The sequence below is a fragment of the Lineus longissimus genome, chromosome 2, assembly GCF_910592395.1.
Source record: "Lineus longissimus chromosome 2, tnLinLong1.2, whole genome shotgun sequence".
Taxonomy (NCBI): Eukaryota; Metazoa; Nemertea; class Pilidiophora; order Heteronemertea; family Lineidae; genus Lineus; species Lineus longissimus.
Window position 1 is genome coordinate 10,284,785 of NC_088309.1, and position 22,595 is coordinate 10,307,379.

The 22,595-nt window shown below is 40.4% G+C and overlaps 2 protein-coding genes across 3 annotated transcripts; both read right to left on the minus strand.

Annotated features, from left to right (window-relative positions):
• Nucleotides 1-1,408: 1,408 nt before the first annotated feature.
• On the minus strand, nt 1,409-13,108 carry LOC135482588 (allene oxide synthase-lipoxygenase protein-like). 2 transcript variants are annotated; one of them, XM_064762751.1, is made up of 16 exons: nt 12,939-13,108; nt 10,377-10,896; nt 10,161-10,205; nt 9,149-9,295; nt 8,598-8,695; nt 8,014-8,146; nt 7,643-7,738; nt 7,387-7,483; nt 7,021-7,138; nt 6,560-6,652; nt 5,627-5,687; nt 5,269-5,374; nt 4,967-5,055; nt 3,979-4,152; nt 3,437-3,600; nt 1,409-2,927 (listed from the first exon to the last, which is right to left on the minus strand). In XM_064762751.1, coding segments are annotated over exons 1-16 (2,058 nt in total). In that variant the 5' UTR covers nt 12,941-13,108; the 3' UTR covers nt 1,409-2,812. The 2 variants fall into 2 exon arrangements, with proteins under 2 accessions (XP_064618821.1, XP_064618820.1); XM_064762750.1 differs by lacking the exon at nt 12,939-13,108 and adding an exon at nt 12,340-12,486 and having other exon boundaries at nt 1,410-2,927.
• Nucleotides 13,109-13,404: 296 nt separating this feature from the next.
• LOC135482590 (allene oxide synthase-lipoxygenase protein-like) lies at nt 13,405-22,386 on the minus strand. Its single transcript, XM_064762756.1, has 15 exons — nt 21,893-22,386; nt 21,380-21,424; nt 20,753-20,896; nt 19,817-19,917; nt 19,406-19,544; nt 19,067-19,162; nt 18,545-18,641; nt 17,841-17,958; nt 17,425-17,508; nt 17,255-17,315; nt 16,653-16,758; nt 15,993-16,081; nt 15,370-15,543; nt 15,009-15,169; nt 13,405-14,832 (listed from the first exon to the last, which is right to left on the minus strand). Exons 1-15 carry the CDS (start codon nt 22,340-22,342, stop codon nt 14,718-14,720), a joined length of 1,980 nt encoding a protein of 659 aa, XP_064618826.1. The 5' UTR covers nt 22,343-22,386; the 3' UTR covers nt 13,405-14,717.
• Between the last annotated feature and the right edge of the window lie 209 nt (nt 22,387-22,595).

A 22,595-nucleotide genomic window follows, 5' to 3' on the forward strand; every position in this document is an offset into this window, starting at 1 on the left:
GAAAGGAGGGGTGAAAAAACAGTGAAGGCATGTTCGATCTTCCTGAAAATGTGAATAATATTAAAATGTGATTTCTCTGCTATTATTTAACGAATGTGCCATTCTAAAATGTCCGTATTGATAAAAAAATACCCATTGCTTCTCGTATCTGCGAAAGCCTCTTATTCTTGACGGCCAGTCTATCCCTTTTGACCATTAAGTAAGGAACACTTTCTGATTTGGTAACAATCTCACTGTTGGTTTTCGTGTTCGTAACTGAATGCGTTTGGGAATGTAAAATCCACTAATCTCCAACCTGTTCTGGAGGCTAACTAAAAGATTAATGCAGAAATTAATAAAATATTGTTTTGTGGTTTAAGGCATTGTTTCTTTAACTGATTAGTGTACTACTAAATAAGTCATGTTGGCACGTACAGCAAGAAATCACTGATTAATTCAAGCAATGGACGACTCTACTAGTGCTTTTTATCCTCTGAGGATTCTGCCACAGCTGAGATCAGTACTTTTGGTTTTTCAGTTTCTTTGATCGCACTACCTGCATTTGTTATTGATCAATAGCCACTACACGTCCATGTTACGACAACTTTAGGTGATCAAATGTGTAAATCTTTTTTCGTGTCTCCCAGTACGAATGTGGAACACCAACGCTGGATTCGTTAGGGGTTACATTGCCGGTGGTTTTCTTCAGAATGTAACTGTTATTTTGTCATAAACTCCGAGCCCTTGGCAACTTGGGCTATCAACGACACAACCTTGTCAAGACATTGCGGTATTAATGAACAAATAAAACCAAAGAAAAGAAATAAAGGTTTTAATTTATGGTTCAATCTAACACCCTTATAGCATATATTAGATGAAGAATTATTTCTTTTATTGTAGTGGTATTGCTTAGTACTAATTCAATAAAACGTAATGGTACTTTATGATAAGTTTAAGAGCAAATCCAAAATGTTAGTATGGTTTTCTTTAGAGTTACTTAGCAGATTTAAGATTATAATTCACGGATATATGCCTTTCGTCAAGACGGTTACACAGTATCAACTTTTCATGCTTTTAAATTTCTTACTGTTACTATTAAATATATTAATAAGTAGTATACGAGTTTCGTCACGCTTTTATATTTTTTAACTCTTTGACCGCGAAAGATCTGTCCTGGTCGCAAGTGCGGGGAAAATGCCATTTCACCAACAATCCCCCTTCAGGATAAATAATGACCAGATTCTTTATCCTCAATAAATTATCATGTATAGTGCCGAAAGACACACTAACGGATGGAAATACTGGCTGCCCCCCCCCCCCCCCACCAAACTGAAACAACACTAGAGAAGTAGATATTGATATTGCTAAAAGCGATGAAGAAGTCGTATAGGATTCACCCTTTTCCGTATCCTGAAATCAGGCTTTTTTACCTCTTAGTCATCAGGCGGAGTATATTGAAAACAACTTGTTGATCTGTCAGGATAGCGTCTCTTACCTTATACGTTCCGTTTTACTTGGTTGGACATCCTCGTGCTGAAAACCTCCAAGGAACTACAATGATGACTGGATGCTGTCTAATCCAATAACTCAAAACAGAATGAGGAATTCGTAGCATTAGCCCAATCAATATTTGGTCAAACACTTATCCAATGTTGAGTTTGTATCTAAATTCTTTAGCTCGCGATCAAATTCTCAAATGACCAGATGACGATTTCGAAAGCAAGGGGCATAAAGTCTGGATAAATGTTACTTTAACCGGGACGACCTAATATTGAGTATCATTACACACAAATAACCTCGCAAATTGCTATAAGTCATACTTTCAACATTCTACTCACATAGTCAAACAAACTACGCCACTAACTACCTTCGTCTTTTATTATACTAAAGATTATAAAAGGGTCTAAATGGATTGTTAAAACGGTATATGGATTTTTGTACAAGGTTATGCCTTTATTGACCGTTTATACTGTGCCCTTACTAATGAAGCGCGGTGGTTGACGTCAAATGTGTACCCTTGCCGAGAGGGATACATATTGATATTTCATCGTATCAAGTAGTTTGCAATATGTCCGCCATTTAACTCTGAAAGCCGGGATGCCCCAATATATCCCAATAGCACGTGTGAGTACCCTATACTAGAAATAGGGATACTGTGTCTCCTGTCCCATAAAACCCTAGGATAAATTGAGGTGGCCTATACCATTCAACACCCCAGAAAGAGAGAGGTTCTTACAGCACTTCCAAGAGAGTGGAGTAGTGCATGAAAAAATCTGGCTTCAGCATCATGCTCATGTGATACAGTAAACGATAAAAAGGGAGGCGTCGGAAATCAGACGACAATATCTATATTCCGTTGATTTTTTATGTCTATGGTTCGCATTTATGTTAAATTATCGCGGCCCAATCTATTTGTTTATGGAAAGAAACATAATCGAAAATGCTAAAAAGTATCAAGGACAAAACTATCGAATAAGGACGCAATAACAAGGAGAATGGGCCTTCTTGGATATGAGAAAGGTCAACCTCATGACTCTAGCTATCCATAATATTTTCACCGACAACTGCCGTTCAGACGTCACCACCATTTTTGGTAGTGTCGTTAGAACTTTCCCAATAGTTCAGAGTGAAAAAGAACAGAAAAGAACAGAACAGAAAAAGAAAAATGTTCGTAAACGTGCATGTCTGTTCCTAATGACGTCACTGCACATCGTATCCTCGCATGTAATTCTCAATCGCTGGTCCTTGACAAACCCTACTGATATCTCTTGGATATTTACAAAACAAGCGTCACCAGTATAAATAGGTCTAAATGATTTATTCGCAATGGTATTTAGATGCTGATGGAGTTGGGAATGATCTCCGGGTCCAGGACATCGTAGATGAAGTCTCTGGTCTTGTTTTTCTCTTTGTTTGTCACGCTTATCTTGGCGAGTTCATCCACCATCCTAAAAAAAATAAACTCCCATATTGTACATTAAAAATATGAGCTGATCAAACATATAGTACACTCCGGACCCTAATCCTCTGAAACAGTATGAATGGGATGACGAAATGGGCAGCCCCGAGAGTCTAACTTAGCCATCTTCAATTCAGAAGATGCGGGAACACACAGTCTACATCATAAACTGGCAAGAATTTATCTATAATGGTCACTTGACCAATCACATTTGAAAAGTTCTAGTGCTACAAAATGACGGAATGCTAGACCTCCTGGGCAGCCCATTGCGTCATTCCAATTGGGTCTCCTTGTGAAGGTGAGCCGGTGAGAAACGAGGCCGGCCCACTGCGTCCGGAGTGCACGGAATGCAAAGCATACAGTGTCACCTGTCGGGCGCCATGAGATTCAGGATTTTGATACTCCTACACCATATTTGTTGTAGAGGCGAGGTACATGTATATTGAAAACCACTGGTACCAGGATGCTAGTCGGGTTCGATGCATTCACAATACTTACTCCTGTGCTGCTTTGGATGCCTCTGGTGTGTGTAGGTATTTGACTTCGAAGTCCCCAAGATTCTTCGTTCCCCTTGTGCTCAATATCTTTACAACGAGGATAGTGTCCAGGAGAACTTCTTTGCTTGGTACACATTTCATGATATCTGCTTCAGTCCTTGGCTCCTGGATTAGAAACATTTTAGATATAACATATATGTAATGGATATAACGAGGAATATAGGCCAGGAATCGGAAATTAAATGGTCTCGTTGACAAAGAAAATAAATCATACGTCAATAGTCAATCTTCTAAGACTCATTTTGTGATATTTTGTCGAACATGTTGACTCAAAGCACAGAAATTTCACAGAGGACTCGGTTCTAAATCGGTATTCGGACGTAGTGGTTCGGCCTCGTCCCTCCCCAAAGGAAGACTGGACTACCTCGTGATACTTATGTCTATTATTGGACAACAACAGGAATTTTTTTCAGTTCACCATCAGTGAGGTTCTATAAATCGTTTTTCGTTTCATTTAATTTTTGCTATAGATTTTGTACTTACCTTATCCGTTGGTGGCGTCCCGATAAGAGAGCCGGGGTAGTTTGGCAGAAATGAATACTCGTCGTACTGGGAGAAGTTTACTGCAGCATGTGAAGCGCTGCATGTGAAGATGATGCTGGTTATGACTCGGATCAGCTGGTCTCGAGTCTCAAACTTGCCATCTCCAGGGACACCCTGAAATTTAAAAAAAGGTATTGTAACCAATACAATAGTATGTCATTTACTCATTAATTAGCTGTTACGAAAATGTCTTTTAACTAGGAACAGAGAAAAAAAATGGCATAAGAGCAAAAAAATCTACAAAAATCTGAGGTAAATTAATTTATTGATATGATATAGTGTAATATTATGCTACCAAATGTTCTTGGCCAATAGCGTAACTCGATTCACATCATGTGATTTCAAGTCATCACATCGTATCGGATCCAAAAAAGCAATAACGGATCCAAAAAAATGTCGTAACGGATCCTAAAAGTGTAATAGCGTTCTGACAACTGCAAAATGTATTATGTCAATACTGTTTACATTTTTTATGTATTTAAATTGTTTCATTATCCCTTAGTGGATGTTTAAGGTAGTCCGATATGGAATTTTGTATCATAAATTTCAATGCTGTTTACATTTTGTATATTTCATTAAAAACAAATTGTTTCATTATTTTCCTTTGGATTGATTTCTTTGCCAAGACATTTGGTTGCATAATATAGCAAATAGTGGATGTTTAAGGTCGTCCAATATGGAATTTTGCTGGACGAAGAAATGTCATGGCGGACGAGGCTTTGCATATCGGACGAGGCTTTCCATATCGGACTCCCAAACATCCACTATTTGTATAATGTCAGTGATGTGAATTTCAGTCTCGGTATCGAATTCATTAGCAGTATACAGCATCAACGGATGTACAGATGTAATTTGCGAATTCATTTGAGCACCCTGTACGCATATTAAATTAGTCAACAGTGTTCATGTGCTTTTTTCTGTTACTTACTTTGAGCCCGATACCGTCCGGGTAAGGGGCAACCATCTCTTGAGCCCACTGTCGTAGCTCTGGGTCATTCTGCACCATCTTGTCACTCTCTGGAAGGAGAAAGGTAGTAAAGAGGAGAGGTCATGATATTAGAAAAGAATTACACCTTTGATAATCAAGAAGTGTTTTTTTCTTCACTTTTTCTTCACTTTTTATGACTTTGGTATTTTCTGAAGTGCAATAAAGGCTTTCCAAAACACGTCATGTATATAGGCCTATTCTATTCTGAGGAAGCTATTCGAAAAGGGGGTTTGAAAACGTACCATAAAACAAATTCACAATCTTCCTGGCGTATTTGTTAATGGCGTTCCAAACAGGCAAGGCGTCATCTCTGTAGTGATAGTTTGGTAGTGCTTCTGGGTCATCCACCTGAAATCGTTCATTTTCGTTAAGAAAATATATCGGAATTTAGATTTTAAAAACATAAACGCAATCGTAAAGGCCATGAAACCCTCACTGAACTTCCGCGCCGGGGTATAATTCGCCGCGTCCTGACTTTACAAACGGAAGTTTAGCATCAAGATGACCAACAAAGGAAATAAGAACTACTCATGCCAATACAAACGACTAACATCTCGTCACAGAACTCGTATAGCGTTGCCAAGGTAGACCCACACTTACCCCACGAATCTTCAAATCGTTGACAAGGTCAGCATCGGTATCCATCCTCCACAATGATGCCCTGTAACATAACAAACAGACCATGATGATCAACGAACGATTTACCTGTTTTTTCTCTATAGCAGAGGCTATATCGTTCCTATTCTGTTACTGTATATTACCTAGAATAGATTCAGATTTATCTTCAAAAGGAGTGTGCGTTTGTGTTGACCTTTCTTTAAGAACTTTATTGGTAGCGCCATACGACCACAGATTTGTGATCATATTGGTTGTGGGCTTCAGCAGACCCGAGGGTGTATCGAATCCATTTGCTGTACAGCTTTGTCCGCTATTAAAACGTAAGTTATAAATGCACTAAAACCAAAGATATAAATTGATGGAAGTGACTATTTGGCAAGCCCGGCTCACCAAACTGCGCCTTTTTTCTGCCCGAGATGGAGAGCCGAACTCATGCATATTCAACCATCCAGGAGCTCATTATCATTCGTGGCAACACGGCCAGCAACACTGGAGTTACAGTGAAACGCCTTTAGAAATGCACACTAATGCATTTAACATGCTTATCAGTTAAATCACGTTTATGACTTTTTTTGTAGATCCATACAGTCATGTACATGTACATGCTTCTTCATGGATTATTGACCAAAACCCGAGTTTAGTAACAGAAATTGAATTGAGAGCGGGAAGTCGGCCATTGTTAAATATGCGCATATAAATTCGAATATGACGTCACTGCTCTCTGATTGGCCAACATGTTGTAACCTCTCCGGCTCGCCAAAGAGGGTAGTATTTTTGCCCTGTTTGGCAAGCCCGGCTTGCCGAACAGGGTGGCTTTTTAGTGCTGTTTGGCAAGCGGCTCTCCAAACAGGACAAAAAAAGATGCCTGTTCGGCGGCTTGCCAAATAGACCCGGCCTAAATTGATATTGACTAACCCTTTTCTAATTAACTCGAACATTCCAGGGCATCCACATGACATCGTATGATCAACATGGCCACCAGGGGCAACGAGCAAAGCTAGACCTCGTCTGAAAAATAATAGAATGTGGCATCAAGATGGCAGAGTTTTTCAATAATGAGTCTGGTCACGGCAAGTTTCCTTTGATCCCACAGTTCTCTCGGGCAATTTACTGGAAGCCAAAGCCAATTTAGGGAAAGTGTACATTACATGATTGTCAATCGTTCTTTTTTTTCGCAATGGTTATTTTTTTAGAACTGTTCGAAATTTTACATACTGTGTAATATGTATTGTTATTCTCTTTTTCCCGCAGTGATTATTTCTTCCTAGAACCTTCGAGTCGGACCATTCCGACTCACAAAACTCACTCCGAGTTCACAAAAACGGTTATATGTCCTCAGACTCACTTTTACATTTTTTTTCTCGTCTTAAACTTACGCATCTATGGCGATCAAGAAAAGGAAGTGAGGAGCTAGCAGCTTGAATACGGGATGGGAAGGCGACAGGTTCCGGTGAGTGCAAACACTAACACTCTCCATCTTCAGATGGGTGAAACCTGAAAGCAGTGGCATGCACTTTAACAAAACAAGCTTCTTTCACTGAAGACTTTCAATTTGTTTTTAGCTTTTCATGTTGGCAATTACCGAATGCTGTTTAGTTCTAGTATGCTCGCTATACATTTGGATAGATAATGGGTTGGCGACGGCAAAGTTGCCTGATTCGTTCATTTCAATGTTCCTGCTTGGCCCTTGTGTTGATACCGTAAGCGGTCTTAGATGGTCGAAACTAAAGCGTCACACTAACCCAAATGAGTGAGAGACTGGTGATACGTGGCATCACCAAGATTGAACCACATCTTGGCCATCAACCAGAGATATTCGTCATCGCTTGGCAAGAACACCTAAAGAGCGAAAATATTTGAGATAAATGAGACATCTTTAAAATCAAATACTAAATGATTGTCGGCAAACGTTTTGGTCGTTCCAAAATGATGCGAACTTTAGTAAATTTTAGCAAATTCATTGAAATGAGTAGGCCTGTTTGGTACAACTAAACTTACTGGGTTATCAGGTCCTTTGACTTGGTTCAGCTGGATTGCAATTGGTAGCAAGGATTTGTCGTCTGCTACAAAGAACAGTGCTAATGGAGAACAAAGCTGAAATGATAAAAAATTAAAGGGATCAGCGCGCGCGTTCATCACTCGTTCTTCCGCTTTTATCAGCTGGGTTTTCACCGAATAATCGGTACAGAAAAACATCACTGTCGTTTTGAAAAGTAAAGTTCCAGACAATGGTGACATAGAAAAAGGTATGATTGAACGAAGAAATGTCTTGTTTATTCCAAGATGAGACGTGGCGGTATATGGACGTATTTTTGATCGAAGCAGGACATTGCAATAGTGGTAAGGTAATAGGTTTGAAGGCAACTTACTTCATAGTGCTCTTTGCACGTCATGTTGTCTAAGATCTTGAGATCCACTATGTAAATCCTCCTTTTCTCCATTGCTTGTGTCAAGGTCAGTCCCTCAAGAAAAGGCGCCACCATATCGGGTGTCACACCAAAACTTTAAAAAAAAGTTAACTTTTAGCACACAGGATGAGCCTAGACATCGAAATTTGAGTCGCATTTTTAAATAGGATATTACTATACCTCTCCTGTAATTGCTTTACATGTGTCACTCTGAGAAATAAGGGTTTTGGATTTTCGAAAAAACTTTTTCGGCCAATACAAATATGCACTCCGTCGAAAAAACCTCAAAGGGTGTTATCATTTGCTGAAAAACCTCTCCAAAGTATATATTTGTGTTGGCTGCCATTTTAAAGTTTTTCAAGAGCTCACACACCTTTATTTCTAAGAGTGTATGCAATCTTCTACCCTGTACAATTTATGGTTTGTTGCACTTTGTTAAGTTGCAACTGTTAAAGTTTGGAGGTTATAATAATGAAGGTAAAATCATCAGTGAAATAACTGGTATAAAGGTTCCCATTAGCAGGTCCTTCAACACAAGGTCTTACTTGTTTGGAATATCCTTGCAGAGCTTGATCAAGACAGGATTACAGCCGGCGAGACGCTGGGCTCCGAACCATTTGTCTTCCTTCCAGTGTTCTACACACTGTGAAAAAATTATTTACTCTATAAAACGAACGCCCTTACTTTACATTCTATTCGGACTATAGTCCAAAAGAAGAGCTTTTGGATGCAGTACCTATATCCCTATATATACTTGACATTGCTCCGTCCCCGGTCAATCTGGATCACCAAGATTTTGCATATCATCAATCAAAAATTATTTTATCTTCAAACATGACCTGGATGCGCCCCTCAGGCCGAGAATGTAATGCGTGCGCCCTCAGAGGGCAAGCGGCTGATTCGGGATCTTCCTTTTCGCAGTTGTGTACATGTCGCCAGTGATCAAGCAAAAACTGTCTAGTTTCCAATCTCGTAGTCGGGACACTTTGTGGCTTATAGTTCGACATTCTTACACAAACATGCTCTTTTAAGAGTCTTAATGATAAGCTATAGTATCACGAAACAGATCGTTTCAGTTTCCGTTTACTGAACATACCTTGGGAACTTGGATGCCCCATGGCCAGCCTTCTTGCTTGAACAAATCATCCAGGTCGTCCAGAGTCTCAAAAGGTTGCAATGCCGTAACAAACTTTTTGTATGCTACGCCTAAAGTCATTTTTACTTTATTACAGATAATATCCCACTGAAAATAAATCAAACATGAAACCCAGTTATGTGACTTGACTGTTAATACAAGTGCATAAAATAACACGGTCGAAAAATATTGGCTATATACGTTTGATATTTTGAGACTACTTTATTGGCTCTGTTGTCCTCGGGATCAGACAAGAGGTCATTCCTGAAACCAATCAGAGTCTTTTAAATTTATTTATTTATTTGAAAGACTCCGACTTGAACCAATTAATCACAGCCTTTGTGACTGGAGATAATAACAAGTAGGCCTATATATCAACCGGTTTTATGTGAAGCTATAAACCAAAGGATGAATACGTTTTGTGATTAAACTCTTTGAAATACACGACTTGTGTTAAGTTTATGATTTGTTAAGAGCCATTTTATATAAGAAGCAGGTGGATTTCTATTAGAGGGTGATATATGACCATCTCAGATTTGTCTGAAATGTTTTTTGGTGAAAGGCCTATTGGGTATAACGGGTAGGCGCTCCAGAATGGTCACTGTTGGGACTTCTTATAAAATAGCTTTTGAAGTTGAAATATCTCAATGCGCCATTAATTTGATTGATGTCAGTCGACACGATGAGACCTGTTTATCTAAATAAAGGACGGATCGTAGTAATAATATATGTCAAGTCTGGCCTGGTGAATCAATTGTTACAAGAGGTACCAGTCAAACCTACCATGGTAATTTAACTGTTATAAGTACTACGTATAATACTTGTCACGTCTAGCCTTAGTGCACTGACAGAGAAAAATGAAAAAGGTTTTCTAAAAAAATTACAGATAAGCGAACTGCTTATTGACTGCATCACTACTGATTTCCTCAGGGTGATATACATTGTATTTACGACATTTTGTACGGTTGCATACCTTATAATCATGAGAGAACGTCTCATCTGGTGGAACTGTCTTGACCTGGAGATACCAAAAAAAGTTAAACATACAATATAGAGAAACAACTCTTTAATAAAGAATCATATTAGATTATTCACACAACCACTAGAATTTTTCAAATTCAAATTCAAATTCAAGTTCAATTTTTAAATTTTTAAATTTTTGAACGCAACTGAGTATAACCTTTCATACCTGGACTGGGATTCCCTGAACCTTCTCGTCATACTCATAGAGCTCCTTTTTGTTTGCCAACTCGAAGTTCCTCTGTTCTTTGTGCGGGTCATTTTGAGGCAGAACGACATCGTACTGCTGAACAAGATACTGACGATCACTATGAATCCAGCGATGGAACGGGAAGATAAAAGCCTTCTTCGTTTTATCAACTTCCACCTCAACGTACTCAACATACCAGTCCGCGCTCTTCAGCCAGTCTCCCGCATTGTCGCGTGACAACGCGATCTTGTCAATCTTCGTACGCAGAGGAGCCTCGTCCTCGACGTGAAACTCATCCAAGTTCCCTTCCTCAAAGTCATCCCGAAAGCTGACATCGAGGTTAATATCTTTAGTTTGTTGCCCGTTTTCATCATAAAGACGGATTTTAACGTTGGCGTCTGTCCCGGCGTCTTTCCTGTCACCCGTCTTTACTCGTATTGTATAAGAAGGTATCGCTGCGTCTGTTTGTGGATGGGAGAATATGCTCTTTGCCTTTCCCCTAGAATTAGAAATAGAATTGATACGAGTTATATGATTATCAGATCTTGAAACATTTCGCGGAAATTTGGAAACTGCCGTCATTCCCTACTCCCTGGGCAGCCCATTGCGTCATCTTAATTTGTCATCGTCATCTCCTTATAATAGTGAGGGTTAGGGTGAGGAACGAGGCCGGTCCACTTAACATTCACCAATTCTTGATCTGCCCATTCCCCACTCATTTGGTATAGTTAGGTCGGTGTGCCGGTGATTATCATGTCTCCGCAATGCTAAATGAGAGGCTAGACTGCTGATGCTGATGGCTGTCACTGCTGGTTAGACTCCCGGGGCAGTCCATTTCGTCATCCAATTCATGCTGTCTCATAGGGATATATTAGGATGAGGGGCGAGGCCGGTCCACTGCAATCGGAGTGTCCTGCTAGTCGGTTCCTGTCGTCGACCTGCATGTGTTAGACTCCCGGGGCATTCCATTGCGTGATCCTAATTGGAGGCCGGTCCAATGCGTCCGGAGTGTAATCTGTGTTGGATGTTCACTAACGGGATAGGAAACCGCGAGTGACCCCTTTGGAACCCAATCGCATTCCGAAATCGCGGCCAATGGCGCGATTTGTCAAGATGATTTGGCCAGACCTTCGCGTCCCTCAGCAACAATTGTGGCAATTTGCCGAAATACTGACAAATTCATATTGGAAGGCGCATCAATTGCTTACCTACGGTGGCCCATAGAGGACATGCGTTTATTTTCAATATAATAGAAAAATTTTCTTTTTACAATGCGTTTTTTTTCTCTCGAATTACAACCGCCGTCGGATTTATTTCTCACCGCCGAAAAATAATTTCCACCGCCGGGTAAAAAATAATAATTCCCACCACCGCCAAAGAAAATAATATCCACCGCGGTGGAAATTAATATCGACCGCGGTGGAAATTAATATCCACCGCGGTGGAAATAATATCCACCGCGGTGGAAATAATATCCACCAGGTGTCAATAACGAATTAGCTCCCGCGGTGGATATTATTTCCACCGCGGTGGATATTATTATCCACCCGGTGTCAATAACGAATTAGCTCCCGCGGTGGATATTATTTCCACCGCGGTGGATATTATTATCCACCAGGTGTCAATAACGAATTAGCTCCCGCGGTGGATATTATTTCCACCGCGGTGGATATTATTTCCACCGAGGTGGATATTAATTTCCACCGCGGTGGATATTAATTTCCACCGCGGTCGATATTAATTTCCACCGCGGTGGATATTATTTTCTTTGGCGGTGGTGGGAATTATTATTTTTTACCCGGCGGTGGAAATTATTTTTTCGGCGGTGAGAAATAAATCCAACGGCGGTTGTAATTCGAGAGAAAAAAAACGCATTGTAAAAAGAAAAATTTTCTATTATATTGAAAATAAACGCATGTCCTCTATGGGCCACCGTACTTACCAGATATCACTGAACTCGTTTGTACTCCTCCTGTTCCACACGTATATCGCAAGTAATACAGCAAACCCCGAAACGACAAGGCCAAGTGCGAGCATGATGATTTCACCTGTCTTGAAGACACGAGACACTCCACAAATAATCAATGACGATCCGTTGGGACCAGTTTTATGTTCCGACTCTCTAGGTAAATAGGTCGGTTACCTACTTGACCAGATTACCGTGACCATTCAATATCAATCGAACAAAATACCAAGCGTAAGTATATCGTATATCGTCCTTAAAGGAAACCTGTAGCGAAAACCTTAGGCGTGAATAAGCTCCAATTGATAAAACTTAGCATAAATGAGAGGTAATCACCAATTTAGTTGTTTTTACTACGTTCAGCTAGTCTTACTCTTTAATGAAATGGCCAGGGCCCATGTGCTCACTCACTCAAAGGACGGGACACCCTACATTGGTCGCCCTAAGCTATAGGTATAGGCCTAGGCACGAATGATACTTAGGAGCAAGAAGTAATAAAGACTACTTAGGCCTAATATGCTTTATCCACTCGTTACTTTAGCCGCCATTTAGTGGTACCGAACAACAGTCATACTTACATGACACTATGGATTTTCCTCCTGCGCAAAATCGGCTGACGAGTTTGTGTCAATATGGAATTCTCGAACCGTTGCAGACCTCAGTGTCGAGGTGACCTTCTTGATATGAAACTAAGTGCCGGGTAAATTGCACATGAATATATTTTGCCACGAAATAACATGTTATTAAGATAATGACCTCATCAACACGGCGAGTTTAATTTTCCCCAGTGCTGCCGGGAATTTATGAGCAGGGAACTGGGCCGTCATTGGTCCACTGATACAAAAAGCACTTCCTTTTCGAGTTCAGGAAGTCTGGAAACAACGGGATTGTCACAAAGTGAAGTGACATAACCTGGATTCTAGTTATCAATGGTTCATCGCCATTTGCCTACTTTTTTTAGGAAATAACGTATACAGATATGACACAGCCATAGGGTAATGTAGAATTTTTCCTGGAGCCAACATAAAAGAACTAATTATAACATTTATCTACATGTAAGATTTATTTGACATAAATTTTAATGATAAGATATATTTTCTAAACCTTTTACTGATCTGTCCCATTTATCGCAAATTATATACCTTTGCAACGATAACCTGATACTAATGGACATTCCCATTCCTCAATACCACATGCAGTTCGCGGCCTCCCTGTTTTCCCATTGGGCTTCAGGCCGATTCCTGCTTTTGTCGTCGCAGCGGCGGCAAACCACATGTAGCTTTGGCTCCAGTGGAAATTTAGTAATTCAGATTACACTAACTTTTACTTTATTTACACGTCGGTCATTTGAAGAAGGTTCGGGAAGAAGGTCAATGTATACAATATTTAAATTTATCTACAACCATCAGCGCATTCTAACATTTTGTAAAGCACCTATTAAACGAAGACGACAGAGACGTTCTTTCTTGAGCAACGTAATTTTCCATAAACCCCTGTATACAATAATGTCGAAATACTATGTACAATCACACGTACGCAAGAATTGATAAAGACTGATCATTATTAGTTCTTGATATACAAAAAACCAAACCCTCTTACCCAAACCGCATAATGCAAAAGCGCTCTAACCAGCTATTATCAAAGCTCGCGGGACCTACACCATGGTTGAGAAGCGCAAATCTTTTTGTGAAGGCTTTCAGTGTTCAGAAGAGACTTGTTTAATAGTTTTATTGATTTAGATGCTGGCGCGATATCCCAACAATCGTAATAAGAAATCTTGATGCTTTGAGGGTTAATCCAATCACATATTTCTAATGTGCCTATTACCCTACCCGCCCCAGAGTGCGAAGATCAACGTTTGATAGGTTAACATTTGAATAGTCTAGTAACATTTCCCGAATTCTACCCTTGTGGAGTTGCCAACCACTCATTTTGATAATTCTCATCGGGCTCTAGACGCAGATGGAGTTGCCGAAACATGCTCCGGATCCAACCGCTCGTGTTTGTAATTCATCGGACCTCTAGACGTAGATAGAGTTGCCTAAACATGCTCCGGATCCAACCGCTCGTATTTGTAATTCATCGGACCTCCAGACGTAGATGAGGTTGCCAAAACATGCTCTTGATCCAACCACCCGTATTTGTAATTCATCGGACCTCTAGACGTAGATGAAGTTGCCAAAACATGCTCTTGATCCAGCCGCTTGTGTTTGTAATTCATAGGGCCTAGCTGAAGCTACTAAAACATGCTCTGGATCCAACGCCCGTATTTGTAATTCATCGGGCCTCTAGACGTAGATGAAGTTGCCAAAACATGCTCTGGATTCAGCCGCTCGTATTTCTCATTCACCGGGCCTCTAGACGTAGATAGAGTTGGGAACATGCTCTGGATCCAACCACTCATATTTGTATTTTCTGTAGTCGTTTCTCTCTTTTATCTTTTCGCTGATCTCCTTCAGATCTTGGAGCAACCTAGAAAAACAACACCAAGAAAGGAATGAATGTAATTAATTTCCAGCTATCAACTCGGAAAAGGAATCTTCGAAAGACCTGGTAGCACCCGATATTTTAATCGTGTCATACGATTAAAGCAGTTGCAACACTTGTAACGGCTTTCTATCGTATTTGTCAAGCAGCATTTTACGTACTCTTTGTGTATATCTTTCGCGTCTGGACTATGAAAGTAGGTGATGAGGAAATGTCCAAGGCTGTTGTCGTCAGCTTGCTCGCCACACACTGACTGCATGGTCGCCAGCATAGAATCTTTCGTGGGTAGGGTGTTCATAACACAAGCTTTCGTCAATGGGTTCTGAAATGGATAGTTAATAGCAAAAATAAGTTTAAGATGAAAGGTGACTATAACACATTTTATGAAAGAATGGTTAGCTTGAAACACGGATGTAGCCAACATCCGTGCTTGAAAGGCCAACGGCAAGATCGAAAATAAACGGATTGATGTGATTACGGTGGAACTATTTTCTTTTGGATCTATAAGGGAGGGAATCCTACCTTATTCTTTGGAGGCGCTCCTCTTAGCCAAGCCGGGCGATTTGGCGACCAAGCATACGCATCGTAACTTGGATAGTGGCTGGCGCAGTGCTTGACGCTTGCTGTATAAATGACTTCAAGGCACACAACGATCACCTCATCTCTAGTTTTGAATTTTCCGTCACCGACAACACCCTTGAAAAACAGCAATTGAGAAGTTAAAGTTTTCTATTGATAAACGTAAACGTCTATTGAGAAATTACGATATCTGTTGGATGAATAAAAAGAAGGGGACTTTGATGGAGAAGGATATCTGTCGGATGAGTGACCATGGAAAAATCTGTTACGGTATTTGTCAACAGAGTAAGAAGATGGGTACGTCTATGGAAAAGTAGGTGTTTCTGATAAATAACGGGACGGGGTTGATTCGCCTGTGTGAAGTTAGATTTTGTCCCCTGTTTCAATTCTCCTGCTACCACATTTTTCACTGATTGCTTAGGCATTCATAGCTTGAGAGGCCAAAGTTTTAGATTGTATTATGATCGCACGGTCTAATCCCTGTGATCGGGTGCACTACAACTTGGTTTTTGACCTCGGTCACACAGGCTCAGTCGATCATCGGAAGGGATAACCAGTTCATTTACCTTCAACTCCAATCCTTCTGGGTAAGGCTTGGTGAGTTCTCCGCCCCACTGCTGTATCTCCGTGTCACCTACAACCATATCGTCGTCATCTGAAAGGATAACCATGGCGAACTGAAAGTCGTCCGTTCAAATAATCTGGGTCTGTAAGTAATCTCAGGTGATTTTAGGGACACCGTTAAACTCAATACAAGTGGCTGAGGTGGCCTCTGGGTTTTTCTGATATAATATTTTATACAGTTAAAAGAGTGACCTTCAAAAGCGTAGTAAAGGAGCAGAAGAATTGTATTAAAGCACAAAAAGGTAATCCAACTACAGCAGAACCTCTCTATTAAGGACACCCTCAGGACTGACAAGTGGTGTCCTTAATAGAGAGGTATCCTGATTAGAGAGGTCCAATTGAAAGGAAACTACTAACTTGGGACCAAAACTAGTGTCCTTAATAGAGAGGTTGTCCTTAATAGAGAGGTGTCCACTAAGTGAGGTTCCACTGTATTTATATTTTCAAAATCCTAAACTGTATAATTTTTAATTTTGATAAAAATCTTGATATGCATGTACTCATATCCGGAAGAAAAAAACCTATTCAAATAAAGTATGAGTGTGGTTTCCGACTATTTTCCAAACCCAAATCAAAGCGAAGCCGCGTGTTTTAAAGGCTACCATAAAAGTGCTTGATGATCTTCTCGGCATACTTGAGGATTGCGAACCAGAGCAGGAGGGCATCGTCTCGGTAATGGTAGTTAGGAAGGTTATCCTCATCATCAACCTGACATGTAAAAATAAAGCGGCTCTTGTTACGTGACTATCTTATCGTTACGTGAGTCGTTTTTAGCTACTAAAATTTGGATAAGAAAGTTAGGATATTTGGCAAGCTAGGATTTGTGGTCAGGAATAGAGGTTGGGTTAGGATGCGGTCAAAAGTAATAGAAGAACTAACGTAAGAATAGCCAGTATGTCATCATGGGCATGGTATTAAATGTGAAGGACATGGATTACGGGACTCGCGTTAAAATACCCGCAGTCTATAATCAATAATATGATACAGTTTACATGAGTGAGTACCTGTAAACAAACAGGGATGTATAAAATTGACATGATGCTGAGGAAAGTGGAAAGCAGAGTCTAGATAAAACAATTCAAAGATCAGTTCGATGTTGAAAATTCCCAGCAATTAATTTGATATATGAGAATTATTATTATGGTACTTTCATCAGCACTTTTTGTAGACAGACTTCGATAAAATCGAGCACGAAAAAACGCACCCCTCTTTTCTTCAGGTCGTTCACAAGATCAGCGTGAATATCAAGTTGAAAATCTTTGAATCTGAAAAAAGAAAAAAAAAGAAAACTATATCTATCTCCTACACAAACCCTGAAATTGCAAATCGTAAGGAGGAAAAAATATGGTCCGGACCGTTCATTTCATTACTTACCCTTTTCCTGTCAGGATATTCATACCCTTGCTCTGAATGCGGCTGCTCTCGTTTACGAGGTCATGTGAACCGTGAATAAGCAAACTGGAAGAAAACAAAGAGTACCTTTGAAGATATTGGCTTTAGGTTTCACGTCCATCCGGCCATGCAGTTATGTGACCTTTTCACTTTTTTTACCCACGTGAAGCTATCTTGGAGTCATGTAAAGATAAGGTATGACTCGCTTCTTATCAATTTTCTGTTGGGTTTCTCATTGACTGTTCTATAAATTTTACAGTACGTTCCTTTTTTGTGTTAAGGAGTTGATTAGGGCATCAATATCAACTTGAGCAAAAAGGTGATTGAGGCAGGTTGTTGGCACACTCCCGCCCCAGTGTATAGAAACAGAGTTCATGAAGAAAAGTAAAAATATGTACTTGTTGATTGCCATGGTGCCTTGGAAATGTGGCATCAGGAGTTTGTAGACAGGGTGGGATGGTGAGAGGTTACGGTGGGTGCATACGGCTATTCCTTCCACGACCATATGGCATGTGGCTGGAAAAAATTTTTTAGACAAACTTACAAACATTCAGTCATTTGCCTTAGCAATGCAGTAACACAATTTGTACTTGAGCGCTAGCCATAGTTTTTCCTTCAGCGATCATATACACCTCCTTTTCCATAAATATTCCCTTACTCCCACCTCTTGAATATATTAATCGATACATCCATATATGATACCAGATTGACTCATCTGACAGATATCCTACTCCATACACGTTCCCTTCCTTTTATTCCGACATCGAACTGAGATTCTGCTCCAAACTCACTCCCTTTTCCCTGACCTTCTCAATAACTTTTGTCGGTTTACCATTTTAATGGTCTCAATTTCTCATCGTTTCCATACACGAGACAGCTGGAAAGACCATGACTTTCAATAGGGGAACGCGGAGAATCATGTCATTGTTTCTTAACAATCAGAAACGAAAAGACTAAAAAAACATTGCAACGGCTGAAAATTACCGTGGTCATCAAAAACAAAACTTGAGCTAGGATTTTAAAAGGCGATTACCTTCTGTCAGTGTCTAGAATACCCTTTCCATATCATAATATCTGTACTGGCGTTAGACACCGCACTTACCAAAATGGGTGACGCTTTGATGATAAGACCCATCCGCCATATTGAACCACATTTTTGCAATGGTCCACAGATTTTCATCGTCGTTCGGGTAGAACACCTGAAGTCGGTTACAGAAACATGAGAGAACGATGCCAAGTATTGGTAGATGTATTGGTAGATGTACACGCGGTTACCATGTTTACCGCTCCTCATACACGAGTAGTTCGCGGTGGGGCCTCCCAGAGAAACGTGTCAACAAGATTCCAGACTTCCAAGCTCACGTGTGATTGTGTCACGTGCCCCCGTGATCAAGACAGTTGGCTTCGAGAGTTAGAGTTCACCTTGTAGTTTTGATTGTTCATCACAGCCGCTTTGGGTAAAACATTCTCATAACACTCCAGTCGATGTATGTACTCTACAGTCGATGGAAGATCCCTCAGGGGAAATCTCTTGACATAAGCCTACGCCCCATACCTTGAAAATAAGATACTGAACACGGTGGATAATATATGTCGGGCAAAAAAGTGTCATAACAGGACCTACCGGATTGTCATCACCTTTCTCCTGATGTAGCTGAATGGCAATGGGCATTAGGTCTTTGTCGTCGTTCACGAAAAAGAGGGCTATCGGTCCATACGGCTGCAATTCGAAAGGGGTGCGGATTTTTCTTCAGTATCATTTTTGAAACAAAGAAATAGGGCATCTCAATTCAACTTAAAGGAGATTCCGAAACGAAGACAGAAAAAGTTGAAGTTAAAATGAATTGGGTTTATGATCTTATATCGACTCAACATTTGCTTTTAGAAATTCGACAAAATGTAAAAGGATAACAGTGTCATTTAGGCAACGGTAGAACTTGTGAAATAGAAAGTAGTCACGTGCCTTCAGATCGTTCTGAACCCCAATCTCCTCATTCTTCTTCAGGTCAACTATGTAAAGCCTCTTCTTCTCAATTGCTTTCTCTAGGGTCATGTCATCATCACCAAGGTAGATTTTCACATCCTCCTCCGTGACGCCAAGGCTATTCAAAAATTCAAGGTTTTAAGGCCAACTTATTTCATAGGCAATTTCGTTTAGATAACAATGATGATGTATGCCAAATATGAAAAGACTTGTAAACCACCCTCAAAATTCATACCGTCTTTGTTACTCCTTGTTGTGGTGGAGCCGGTGGCAGTGCTTTTATAAAATGAATGTAGTCTTTTCTAATTACAAGTACTTTTAAGTGTTTTAAAATCGGTGCACTGTTCGATAATGACATTTACTGGTGTATCTGTCACAAATATTTCTTACTTATCCGGTATCTCCGTGCATTGCTCTATGAGGAATGGATGTACTCCACACAACCTCTGAGCACCAAACCATTTGTCATCGCTCCACTTGTCAATGACGTGCTAAGAAGTAGAACAAAGCATTGCGTTACACAATCAGGCATTTGATACACCCAAAGCAACCCCCAAGCCATGCCATGGGTTACAATACAGGAGTAACGTCAGTAGTCAGGTTCTGCTCGGTGAAGGGAGCGTGTATGGAGAAGGTATCTATCGGATGACTTGTGGAAGAGAACTACACATATACTATGCGACTGATACAAGACGCCGAGTATTCGGAATAGGCGTGCAATATAATCAAAAAGAATTTGACCGCCTTGTGTAAGGTGCAATGGTACGGAGTATATTGAAATGAAAGGGAAGTAAACTTGTTCGTTAGTAGGTATCATAACTTGCAACGACTCATCATCAGGTCAAGATGACTCATAAATATATGTTGTGACTGCATACAATTTCGTTTTGCATGGAAAGGACTGTGTAATGTAAGCTTATTGTTGTTTGAAAGTATATGAATATTGTCATAAACATAATGAATTGCTGTAGAATGTAGCCTGTAACTTTACTGTGTAGGCAGGGTAATCAAACAGCTGCCTCATTTAAACACTGCATACATTGTAGGCCTATATACATGTATAACTATATGCATTTTACCAGTAATAATATTATATTATATCATATTATGACTGTTTCGAGCAGGAAGTCACATGATCTCATTAGCCCGGTGCCCTAGAATAAACGTTTCTCTCGGGCAGGTCAGTGCAGTGTTACAGGATGGGCAGTTGATCTGAATTTATCACCCCAGTTTGCGGATTCATCCAGCAAAAAATAATCAAAAATTCTCCTGAAATCCGACATTTACCGCATATGTTTATTCCAATCCTTCACGCTATCAACCTACCTTCGGTTTGGAGAAGACGCCCCAGCTAACCGATTCGTAGATCTGCTCGATGTCCTTGATGGTGGTCCAGGAGTGAAACACCGTGTTGATCTTGGTGAACCATTTCTCGATGCTCAGTTTCAATGCTCTTGTGCGAATGTGTGACTGTAGCGAGTACAAAAGCAATGATCAGGTTATACGTCGTGCGGGTGTGCCGGCCACCGAGTATCCCGTTAAGTTATCGTTTTGATAGAGAGGTTCTGCTGTGTCGTATTGAGTCAAGACGACCTTGGCGTCACCATTTGTGTGGCGAGACTCAATCAATCTTGGATCGTCACACCAGAACCTCCATAATTGGAACACGACGGGAACTTGACAGGATTGGGGAATCACACACATTAGTTGCATTCTTATCAGAACTAATACTAGTACACCCAGATATTCAGTACCCGGTACCCAGTACCAAACGTAGCAGATTCGGCATCGTCCCATTCATAGAATGACGCAATAAACTGCCTATATAGCTCGGGAGCCTAAACCCTGGCAGCAAAATGACCCGTTCTTGACATAAGAGGCGCTTGTAACTCACAACATATCTCTGAAATTTGTAAAATTTCGTTATTGTGTGAGTTTGCAAAAAGGCCCTACCTCTGTATCCAGTTTCCACTTTTCCTCGTCGGGGATCGTCTTGACCTGGAAAGAAGAAAATATGAAAGTAATTTACATTGTATACATGTAGGCATATTTTCGACAGAAATGATCTCATATGAGCTTGTAGCTACCACAACGGAGCATCCAATAATTGCCATTACCCAAACTGCTTCTTCGAGATAACTTACTACAACAGAGTATGGTGCCTGCTGATACCAATTGCTTCTTTTCCGTAATAACTTACCACGGCGAGGGGATCCAATTGCCTGCCGACACCATATTTCTTCTAAACCCATTCATTGTCTGCTCTTTATACTGCTTCTTTGCCGTGATAACTTACCAAAACGACGCATCCTGTAGACTGCTGATAATACCATACTTATTTTACCCATAAATTGCCTGCTGTTTATACTGCTTCTTCGCAGTGATAACTTACCACAACGGGATATCCTATGGACTGCTGATATCATACTTCTTATACCCATTCATTGTCTACTGCTGCTAACTTACCACAACGGGGTATCCTGGTGCCGGCTGCATATATTCATAGTGTTTCCTCTTCTCCTCGAGTTCTTCGTGCCTCTGCTCTTTATGATCATCCCCCTGCGGAAGCACGGTGTCGTACTGTTTGAACGTGTAGAAGCGACCCTGAATGATCCAACGGTGGATTGGGAAGAAGTACACATCATTCGTCTCAACGGACTCGACCTCCACGTGTTGAGCGTACCAGCCCGGGGTCCGAAACCAAAACGCGTCCCTTTCTAACTCAATTTTCTCAATCTTCTTCCCAATGGGCATTTCCAAAAGATTCACGATTTCTAGAGCATTGAATTCGCCGACATCTAGATCTATCCATCGCGTCTTCATACCCTCACTGTCATAGAGACGAATTTTCACCTTCGTGTTAGTCGCCGCGCCCCATTTAAGGCCCGTCGTTACTCGTATAATGAACGAAGACATTTCCAAAAATCTCCCAACACTGACGCAGAGTCAGTCGGTTGTGTCTATTTGAAAATAAACATAGAATATGATTATGATAGATAATTTGCATTTTGAATATCATGCCCTGCCTAGGTTTTTATGATTTGACAGTTGGGATATATGGTGTCCTAACGTTTAGAGTTTAAAGTTATCTTGAATATGCAAATTTCATCGTTAATCAAAATAGCAGCTGTTCACCTCAGGTTCCCTAATGACTTTATTATTATTTTGA

Excerpts from the sequence above, each read along its gene's own strand:
- LOC135482588 (XM_064762750.1), bottom strand. The coding sequence starts at position 12,434 with ATGCTCGCACTTGGCCTTGTCGTTTCGGGGTTTGCTGTATTACTTGCG. Across the intron at positions 7,739-8,013 it reads CGTGCAAAGAGCACTATGAA|CTTTGTTCTCCATTAGCACT; the intron begins GTAAGTTGCCTT and ends TTATCATTTCAG. Across the intron at positions 5,375-5,626 it reads ACGATTTGAAGATTCGTGGG|GTGGATGACCCAGAAGCACT; the intron begins GTAAGTGTGGGT and ends GAACGATTTCAG.
- LOC135482590 (XM_064762756.1), bottom strand. The coding sequence starts at position 22,342 with ATGTCTTCGTTCATTATACGAGTAACGACGGGCCTTAAATGGGGCGCG. Across the intron at positions 18,642-19,066 it reads AGAAAGGTGATGACAATCCG|GTGTTCTACCCGAACGACGA; the intron begins GTAGGTCCTGTT and ends AACCGACTTCAG. Across the intron at positions 16,082-16,652 it reads GATCATCAAGCACTTTTATG|ATGACGACGATATGGTTGTA; the intron begins GTAGCCTTTAAA and ends TTATCCTTTCAG.